The 10,470-nt window shown below is 30.2% G+C and overlaps 1 protein-coding gene across 2 annotated transcripts; it reads right to left on the minus strand.

Annotated features, from left to right (window-relative positions):
* Positions 1-3,589: 3,589 nt before the first annotated feature.
* Positions 3,590-8,060, minus strand: LOC142630875 (protein EDS1-like). Of its 2 annotated transcripts, XM_075804932.1 has the most exons (4): positions 7,661-8,060; positions 5,158-5,574; positions 4,777-4,974; positions 3,590-4,555 (listed from the first exon to the last, which is right to left on the minus strand). In XM_075804932.1, exons 1-4 carry the CDS (start codon positions 8,000-8,002, stop codon positions 4,058-4,060), a joined length of 1,455 nt encoding a protein of 484 aa, XP_075661047.1. In that variant the 5' UTR covers positions 8,003-8,060; the 3' UTR covers positions 3,590-4,057. The 2 variants fall into 2 exon arrangements, with proteins under 2 accessions (XP_075661047.1, XP_075661046.1); XM_075804931.1 differs by having other exon boundaries at positions 4,777-5,574.
* Positions 8,061-10,470: the final 2,410 nt, after the last annotated feature.

A 10,470-nucleotide genomic window follows, 5' to 3' on the forward strand; every position in this document is an offset into this window, starting at 1 on the left:
CTCAATCACCTAAGAAAAAAATTTAAGGCGCCACTAATAGAAATAAATTGATATGAAGAGCGAAAATTAAGGAAGCTTAAAGACAGAAAATTAGGCCCCTTTGTAACAGATGGTTTATCAAAAATAAATTAATTAATTAAAGCCCCCTTTCCCAAAACATAGAAATTGAAGAGATAATGTTCCTATTTAAAATCTAAATTAATGGCTTTAAAATAACTTCATTGATAGAAACTAACATTTATTACTTGAATCTATAGGAAAAAACAGACAAAAAACATTCCCTCTCCATCTTAAATCTCAGGAAATCAAATACAGTATCGATTAGTTTTTTTTTTTCCCCTACTCACCTGGCTTCTCTCTAGTCTCCATCTTGATTCTATTTTTATAGCATTCTTCGTTGTTGGCTAGCTACTCTTCTTTGATCTTCATTCAGGTTTGCTTCTATTTGCTCTTCCTTTCTTTTTATTCTTCTTGCTACAAGTTTTTTTTTTTACTTGTTGCCGAGTTTCACTGATTTGGGTTTCTCTCTTTTTTTGTTAAGGAATTGGAACTAAACACTCTCTAGTCATAGTCACCACCCGGGTCTTTTTACTAGACTTTTAAAAATTTTAATATTTTTCTCCAAAGTACAAGTTGTACACATTTATGGCTGGGAAGCATTTCACTTTTTTCTATGTTATGAGTTATCATGTCAATCTGCAGGAATTATCAGAAGTCAGAACCCATGTGAATTGCAGACTATAGTTACACGTTTACATCCAGACTATAGTTACATGTTTACATCAAGTATTCCACTTTATTTTAGTACTTCTATTTTCAACCTACATCAAGACTATCTAGTGATTATTATTTTTTTTTCGCTTTGTTTTATTTCCATCCATTTAGAAAGTCATTAATTTGTTATATGTAGAGTGTTGTCTTAATTTAATAAAATTATAAGTTTAGGATAATATATTTTGTATTAAAATTAATTTGTTAAGTTATGTGATAAATAATTTTTTATTCCAAAAAATTAATAATTTTTTATTACAGATCATGTTTTATTTTAATTATAAATGTTTACTAAGAGAATAAGTGATATTAAAAGGAAATGTAAAAATTTAATTAGTAATTTTGTATCTCAAAGAGAATGATAAATAGATTCTAAATATAAAAAAATTAAAAGTTAAATAAATATTATCTAATTAATATTTAAATAATTTTTTAAAAAAAACCACCTAAATTTTTTGCCTAAGGCCTCCAAATTTGTTGAGCCGGTCCTGTAGAGACATTATATTCAGAATTCTTTTGACAGCGAGCCTAGCAAGAAGAAACGGACTTGAGAGTTATTTTCAAAAAAAAATTCCAACAACAAGTCTAAGAAGAAGAAAAGACTTGAGATGTTATTTTCAGAATTATTTCAACCATCATTCATGATAGAGGCCTGAAAGTATAGTGCAAAAAGAAAAATAAGTGGAAGAAGATGATGATATGGACGAAAAAAAAAAAAAAGAAGTTAATGCTGTGGCTTTTTTTTCCCCTTTAATAAGAAGAGTTAATGCATAAATTACTAATTTCTAGAGAATAATAATAATACTACTATGAGTGTTTTTTGACCCTTAAATCTAATAGTAATCAATAGTTTACATCAAATGTAACTTGAACCAATATATATATAAATTTTATTCATTAAAAATAGTTTTCATGGAACCCAAAAAAAAATTGTGATATTATTTTAGTAAACGCGCATCTTTGGATTCACACTGCTACTTATGGATTCGAGCTGGAAAATGGCCGCATGACCCGAATCTGGAAAGGCCCATCATCTGCATGGGGCTAGACTAGCCCAAATGTATTTACAAATTGAAATACAATCAGGTAAAACTAAAACCTCTCTCAACTCTCAGACTCTATCCTCTTTGCTTAGAAAGTGTGAAAACTGTGTACATTTTTCATTCTCTATAAAGCCTTTTACCCGATACAAAAGAAAAAGTAATAATAATTAAAAAAAAATTTTAAAGCTAAATTACAAATTACACATAACTTTCAAGTTTATTCAATTTAATTAGTTTTATCAAAAAAGTTCATTCATAGCCCCCAAAATAACTTACTTTTGTTAGGGATGGCAAAATTAGACACGACTCGTGAACCCAATACGACACAACACGAAATTAGCAGATTATGGATTGAAACTTAATGGGTTAGTGTCATATTCAGGTTGACATTACTGACCTGATTAATAAACGGGTTGGGTTAGTGTCCAATACATAGAACCGTTTGATCTGTCTAACCCGTTTAATAAAATAAAAATTTACCAATATATTCTTCAAATCCTAGGTATATAAACTTATTAGTTGTTGTGGTTTATTTTCTTTAACATATTATGATTGATTACTTGTGATATTTAGATATATTTTAGTTTTGAATGATTATTTGTGATGCAGTTACTCATTAGTTTTGAATTTTATACTAAAATTTTTTTTTTTCTTTTTTTGGTTTTTCATAATTCAATTTGGTTAATACCATTTTTTTTCATTTTGATAAAATCTGATAAACAAGTTGACACGATTAGCCCGTTTAATAAATGGATTGTGGTAGAGTTGATAAATCTAGACCTGTTTAATAAATATGTCGGGTTAGTATTGACCCATATAGTCGGATACTTATAAGTCGACACGACACAAACCCGACAAGCGAACACATACTGCCACCCTTAACTTTCGTTTGTTTGACTATTCTCATTTTGGAGGTCACTAACAATGAATTTTTTATGGAAACTAACAAAATAACTAAATTGAATAAACTTAAAAGTTAAAAGACTTAATTAAATGAAAGTGAAGTTAGAGGACTAAACTGAAATTTGGACAAACTTAGAAATTGTAATTTATAATTTGGCCTAAAAAATCATAGGCTTAGTTTGCTAAATAAAAAAAAGTAGGATCATGTAGGTAAATCACATCCTACCGAGCAAAATATACCATGAGATTCTCATATTGGCCTACAGTCCCAGTACTAATGAGTCTCACACTACTTGAACTCAAGCGCTATGACGAAGTGGATGAGGTGCTTCACCACTAGACCTTATAACAGGGGTTAGACTGTCTGCATTTTTTTTTTTTTTTTGTAATGGTTTTGGTAATAACTTGTTTGAAACTAGGATTTTAGGCTATACATTAACATGTCAGCTTTAGAGTTTGAGATAAATGTTTGGATACAAAAAAAAAAAGGCAAAATATTGGAGATTTTATTATTGAATGTTGATAATTAAATTGCCTTTAGGCTATTTAGATTGCTTAAAAAAGGTGGGAAAAATAAAAGTTAGGTACAGTACAAATTGCACTAAATTAAATTTAAACATGTGGTTGTATCGACCAATTAAATGGTTAAAGTTAGTTTTTTTTGAAAATTTTATCAAAAATATTAATTGTTTTTTAAAAAAAACATTATTTATGCTAAGTGTCAATAAAATTATGTGATTGAAAATTAATTTGAGACCTAAAGAACTGCATATAAATTTTGCTAAAAAGGAATAGTAGGCTGCATCATGGTCAGCCATGAGATCTTCCATGCAAAATTGGGGTTGTTATGGGATGTTTGGTCGATCACAAAATGATAGAAAATTGAATGAATAAGACCATTCAATTTTTATTTATTTTAATTTTAAGTCGAGTGGCCGTTCATATAGCTTCCTAAGTGGCATAAAAATAATACATTATTCGGTTGCTAATATAAAACTCTTGAAAAAAAAAAAAACCCACGCAAGTAGCCTACTAAGCAATTGCAAACTCAAACATAAAACTACAAAAGATAACAGAGAGTTGTTGGCAGTAGCCAAATAAGGAACCAACATGCTTGACACTCATGAAACCATTAAATCTTTGATGCGGGATGTCAACTTATGCTCTCTAGGGAGACCTTCCCACCACTTCTTAAAAGTGGACTTCTCCAACAACACATCTCTATCCAACTCTTCATAATTGATCCAATTTTGTACCTGTGCTTCTAGTTGCAAAATCTCTTCCTTGATTGGGTCAAACCCTTGGCTGCTAATTTTAATGCGCAGCTCCTCTACCTTGGCCTAAAAGCACGATTCTCCACTGGATTCAACAGGCATCTTTTCAGCATGCTCACGCCATCTTTGCGTGAACCTGTAACGTTTCGGCCTGCCCCTTATCATATAAGCTCCTGTGTCTTCATTCTTCAAGTGTCTATAGTAGTTGGCAATATCTAGGGGCTCAACAAGGCGGCGGTATCTTGTTCCAAGCAATACCCAATCTCTTAGGCCCTCAAATGCATCTGGGAGTTCATACCTTTTTAACATTTCAATGATTTCATCCCATATACCTGCTAGTTCAAGTCTCTTTACATTAGCATTGAAATCGTTGTGGGTTTCTTGAAGCTTGAAGGCATCATAACAACCTAGACCACGATTCTCACAATTCGATCGGTAGCCTTCTTCAAGGTATTTCATTGCTTTCTCAATATCTGGCTTCTTGAGATCGATGCTTTCTTTGTTTCCAGTCTTCCGCTTCTCCAGCTCTCCAGCAGCACAAAGACACAATCTAGCTCTTGTGCTCTAGAACCCATCACACAGGAAATCAGCACAAAGATATAACTAAGAAAATTCTTTGGTGAGCAGTGCTCTAAATTCAACACATTTTCTAGCATTGAAATACTTTATTTATTCTCTTTGTATAGTCTATAGCAAGTCATGTTTAAAAAGCAATTATTTTTTAAAAGGAGATTGAATTCAAGATTTTCAAATTTGTTGAAACAAGCAAAGGAAATAGAATTTACCAAACCAAGGTCATTCAAGGCTGAATTAATTGTTGCAATATCACTAATTGTAGAGTCTGAAGATAATGGAAGTTGTTCCAGTGGCTCCAAGTAAACCTCATTTAGCATTTGGAAGCTCTCTTGCAAATCATTCTCATAGCCAAAATGTTGTTGAAGACTTCTATGGGCAATATCTGTGCATTCTTCTTCATGGCACAACTGAGAGGAGTAAAACAATAGTTGTAAAATAGCATCTGGATTCCTCAAGATAACTAGTTTTCCATTGCCAGTGCAGAAGACATATGTTCCAAAGGGCTTGTAAGGGCTTAATGGAATGAAGTTTGACACAGTTTCTAATAGCAAGTTTGTGTTTCCCATGAGATTGCAAGCAGCATGGCTTACCACAGATGATGCATTCTTCATTACTCTCATGTAAAAATTTGAAGCATCGAAGGTGTCAATGGATGCACGTGCAAGATTTACGGATTTCGCATTGAGGAATTGGAGAACTTTCTGAAATTCCAATTTAATGGATGAGATTGGAGCAAGCATGATCCGTGGGACAATGTCATATCTCATGACAAAATGTATGAAGTAGCGAGCCCAGTTCTCACGCCTTAGAGAATGGGAAAATATGTGGTTACCAGTTAGAGGACAACCAAAAGTCACACACAGAGGTGAGGAAGGTGAAATTTTGTAGTTATATTTTGATTTTAAGCATTTTTCCAAGAACCAAATTGTTGCAAGGTTTGCAGTTGAACCACCTGAGGAGTGTCCTGTAAATAATATTTGTTTGTTTTCTTTCACTGCCTTTTGCACCTGAATAATGTAGTAATATTTAGTAACAAGATATCACCTATTTTCCAATTCCATATGAGTATGTTTTAGTGCTTGCATGGCATCCTTTCTATAATCTCTTTAAATTCTTATTGAAACAAAAGTTCCATATTTAGACCTACTATAAAAACAATCAAACTTCAAAAATAGGCTTTTAATTTTCTTTCTTTACATTCTATTAGACAGTGCATTCTATTGGCAAATAGAGGGGGCCTTGAATTTTTTTTTTTTTCTCTAGTTGAACTATCTATCTTTGATTAAAATGTTTTATTTTTCTTTATTAGAACTCTATTAGACAATTTTGCAACTCACAATCTAGCTGAACATGTTAGACATGTTAAAGGTTTATCGATGTGGATGGAGGATAATCCCCCACACCTTCATGATGTTCTTCTAACCAATTATGGCTAAGTTTCTTTCTTTCAATAGAGTTTCTAGTATCTGGTTCAAGTTGACCAACTTATCTTTCATTCTTCTACAAATAAACCTTATCTATTATTTAAAATAATTTTTTTTTGAGTAACAATTATTTGGAATAATTTACTTTTTATTACTATAATGAAAATATGAATTTGGAATGAACTTTGTATTAGTAATTTTGGATCAAAAAGTAAGAAAAATATATTTTAATTACACACACACATATATAATTTAATTAATATTTAAATATAACAAAAAACCCTTTAAAATTTTTGCCTTAACCCCCAAAATTTCGTTGAGCTAGCCCTTTAAACTAATGTGTCAATTTTTTTTTTAATTCTTTTACAATGATACTTTTAAGCTAATCTAAAAAACATCATATAAATCTCTTAAAAATATATTCAAGGCTTACATATAATATTTTAAAATTTTCAAGTAGATTATTATACTTCTTAGTAGTTTTTTTTTTTTTTTACTTTACTTATAAATAATAATAAAAAACTTGTTTGAAAATCTTAAATTAGTCTTGCAACTTCAGCTATTAATTACTATATGTTGATTATAAATATTTATATCTCTTTTACTTGTTTGAAAAATATATTTATAGTTAACTTAGATTATGAGGAGGTGCCTTAAACATAAGGATGATTACACTATCTTTCAACTCGAACATTAGATAAAAATAAATTAACACCAAGCATGAAAAATAAAACTATCACTCATATTTACATTATTTTCTATGTCAATCAATTTATTTATTTAACTTTTTTTCCTGCATTAATTACATACTTTATTTATGTTAATTAAATTTTTTAATATTAATTTGGCTTCAAACTTTTATTTTATAATCTTGTACCCTAAACTAAAATCCAGTTTGTGTTCTGCAAGCTAGAAACTTTTGTTTGCGGGCCAACTTATAAAAATAATTTATTAGCTTAAACAAACTTCCATAAACATGCACAAATACAGATATTTATACACACAACTTAGTATCCTCCATAATGAATCCTTAAATTTAGCAAAAAATAATAATAATAATGAATCCTTAAAGTTTTCATTTTTAATATAAGCTACCAAATTGTTTACCAAAATGTATAAAAAAAATTTCAATTGAACTAATGAAGAATTTAAAAACATGAATAATTCAAAACTTTAACAAATATAAGAACACATTCTACGATAAAAATTAAATATGAGGGGAAAAAAAACATTTAAGAGCATACTAACTCAAATATTTGGAGGTCATCTCATTTTTATAAACTAATAATTAAAATATTAAATATTTAGATATAGTATAAAAATATTTTTAAAAGCATGGCCCTGCACTCATACATGTATCTCCGCCCTGCAATAATGCAACCACTCCACCAGGCAGATAAAAAAATTAAGATTACTACTATATATATTTTTTCTTTAAATTTCTCAACTGTTCATGTTAAATTTCTACCAAACTTTATGCAGCAAAACAAATACATTGTTACATTCTTAATTTATTTAAGGCATAAACAATGTGAGCAAGTTATAGAAAAATCCTGTTCATCAAATAAATAAAAAAAGTTATAGAAAAATCCATAGTATGAACAAGAAGTACCCTTAAAAAAAAAAAGTCCAAGAAAAAGAAGTAGAAGAAGAAGGAAGCAAATAGTACCTCACGATCAAAATCCGAATTCCCCAAGATTTTGTCTACAAATCTCTGCAAAAAGGCTTTGTTGACCAAGGCATTTTCATTAACGCCTATACTTCTAAGCGAAGGAAACAATAATGGAAGATTGATCTCCGTTGCTCCAAAAGGTTCTCCATCATACCAACCATTTTCAGACCAACATCCAGAAAAGCTAAAGATGATAGGATTTGATGAACGATGACTTCTTCCCTCAACATAATATGCCCTCTCTAAAGACTTGCTGTGAGCCTTAACTGCAAGAGAGTAAGCCTTTTTAATTAACTCTGTATTGATTTCTATGTTTTCTCCAAGATTTAAACTGGCCATTTTTTTTCTTTCAATTGTTTCTTTAGCAAGAGAGTATAAGCTTTTTGCTTGTTGCTACAAATTAGTTTGTATTTTATACTGTAAATACCCTGTGGTTTTTATGGATGAGTTCTGGGTTAAACAATCATTGACCAAGACTTCATATTTTATTTTTATTTTTATTTTTTTGGCTTAATAAATAGTGTCATTAATTGACCAAGACTTGCTGGAAGGTGATTGGAAACTAGAGCTATAAAAATATACTTAAAGCCTCCAATGAAAAGTCTCTAAAGTAAAAGCTGGGACAGACATTTTTTCAATGAAGTTTCTTGGCAAGATCAAGGTTACTGATTTCTAAGCTTCTATTTGTCTGGATTCGCACGACTCATGTTTTCCTTCCTCTTTTTTATTCTAGAAAGTGCTAGTGAAGTGACTGCTGGGTAACTAAGCATGTGGAATACTTCAATTATAGTGCATTTTTAGATTCCCTCTACTATGGAAAGATGTTAAAACATTCACATTAACGTCTGTTCGGATAAAATTTATTGTTAAAAACTGAAAATGTTATAGTAAAATAATTTTTAAATATATCTAAAGTACCGAGACTAATTTTTAATATTTTTTTAAATAAAGTGTTTGTAAGTTTCATAATAATGCGTGAACAGTACCAAAATAGTGGGTAAACAGTGATTTATATGTTTTCTCCAAAGACTTGCTGTGAGCCTTAACTGCAAGAGAGTAAGCCTTTTTAATTAACTCTGTATTGATTTCAATGTTTTCTCCAAGATTTAAACTGGCCATTTTTTTTCTTTCAGTTGTTTCTTTAGCAAGAGAGTATAAGCTTTTTGCTTGTTGCTACAAATTAGTTTGTATTTTATACTGTAAATACCGTGGTTTTTATGGATGAGTTCTGGGTTAAATAATCATTGACCAAGACTTCATATTTTATTTTTATTTTTATTTTTTTGGCTTAATAAATAGTGTCATTAATTGACCAAGACTTGCTGGAAGGTGATTGGAAACTAGAGCTATAGAAATATACTTAAAGCCTCCAATGAAAAGTCTCTAAAGTAAAAGCTGGGATAGACATTTTTTCAATAAAGTTTCTTGGCAAGATCAAGGTTACCGATTTCTAAGCTTCTATTTGTCTGGATTCGCACGACTCATGTTTTCCTTCCTCTTTTTTATTCTAGAAAGTGCTAGTGAAGTGACTGCTGGGTAACTAAGCGTGTGGAATACTTCAATTATAGTACATTTTTAGATTCCCTCTCCTATAGAAAGATGTTAAAACATTCACATTAACATCTGTATGGATAAAATTTATTGTTGAAAATTAAAAATACTATAATAAAATAATTTTTAAATATATCAAAAGTACTATGACTAATTTTTAATATTTTTTTAAATAAAGTGTTGGTAAGTTTCATAATAGTGTGTAAACAGTACCAAAATAGTGTGTAAACAGTGATTTATAGTGATAAACAATACTATTTGTCTCAAAAAAGAAGAAAACACGTGAAAAAAAAAAAAAAAAAAAAAAAAAAAAAAAAAAATTAAACGTGAACTGAAAAACATAGACACAGATAATTTGTAAAAACATAAACGTAGATAATTATAATTTGTATCCAAACGCCACTAGATTGTCCAAAATTTAATGTTTATTTTTATGTAAGAATTTACTCTTTTTTTCTATTTTATTTTATATAACTATTTTTTCAAAAACGCCTACTTTAGATTTTTACACATTTTCATTAAATATTATTTCATAATCAATTTTTTATTACTCTTTCAGACTATTTCTCTCTCTATGAGTAAAATTAATATTAAAAAATAAATTTGCATGTGAATAATATCCAAATATATTTACATGGTTCCTATAACAGTAATCTAAAATTACATGTATTAATATGGGTGATTTTTGAGGTTAAATGTACAAAATTATAGGTTAATTGACGCGAGTGCTCTTAGAACATCTGCAGTGAATAAATGCAAGCCCATTTTACAATTTTGAGCCCAAAAGACCACTCCAAAGAAAGATGTAAAATACAACTATGGCCATAGGTTTGAATCCCGGACCGGACCGTACGGTCCGACTGGAAAACTGCGAACCTCTTCGTTTTGCGGTTTTTTAGCATCAAGAACCGCTTTATAGAAAAAAAGCAGGATCCGTGCGAACCGTGGTCGGACCATACGGTTTTAATAACCGTGACCGGTTTTTGAGGTTCGGACGGTTTCTTTTTGTTTCAGCTTTTCCGGTGAATTTTGGGCCAATACACCGGTATGAAGTTATGATCAGACCTAGAAGAAATGTAAAAAAAATGAAAGAACACGAAGAAGAACATAGATTGGAAGGAGATCTGATAATTTCAGATCTTGAACAAAGGGATTTGTAAGGAAAAAAAAAAAAGAACAAGAGAAGAAGAAGACAAGTTCCTCAGGAAAAAAAAAACACACACACACACAACGAAGCAGGGTCTGCGTCTAGTTGA

This window comes from Castanea sativa, chromosome 4 (genome assembly GCF_040712315.1).
Source record: "Castanea sativa cultivar Marrone di Chiusa Pesio chromosome 4, ASM4071231v1".
Classification (NCBI taxonomy): domain Eukaryota; kingdom Viridiplantae; phylum Streptophyta; class Magnoliopsida; order Fagales; family Fagaceae; genus Castanea; species Castanea sativa.

What these genes read in the sequence shown, in the direction of transcription:
- LOC142630875 (XM_075804931.1), bottom strand. Translation starts at nt 8,002, where the DNA reads ATGGCCAGTTTAAATCTTGGAGAAAACATAGAAATCAATACAGAGTTA. An exon ending in ATTCGGATTTTGATCGTGAG is followed by an intron (nt 5,575 to 7,660) that starts GTACTATTTGCT and finishes TACATTATTCAG; the next exon opens with GTGCAAAAGGCAGTGAAAGA. An exon ending in CCTTGAATGACCTTGGTTTG is followed by an intron (nt 4,556 to 4,776) that starts GTAAATTCTATT and finishes GATGGGTTCTAG; the next exon opens with AGCACAAGAGCTAGATTGTG.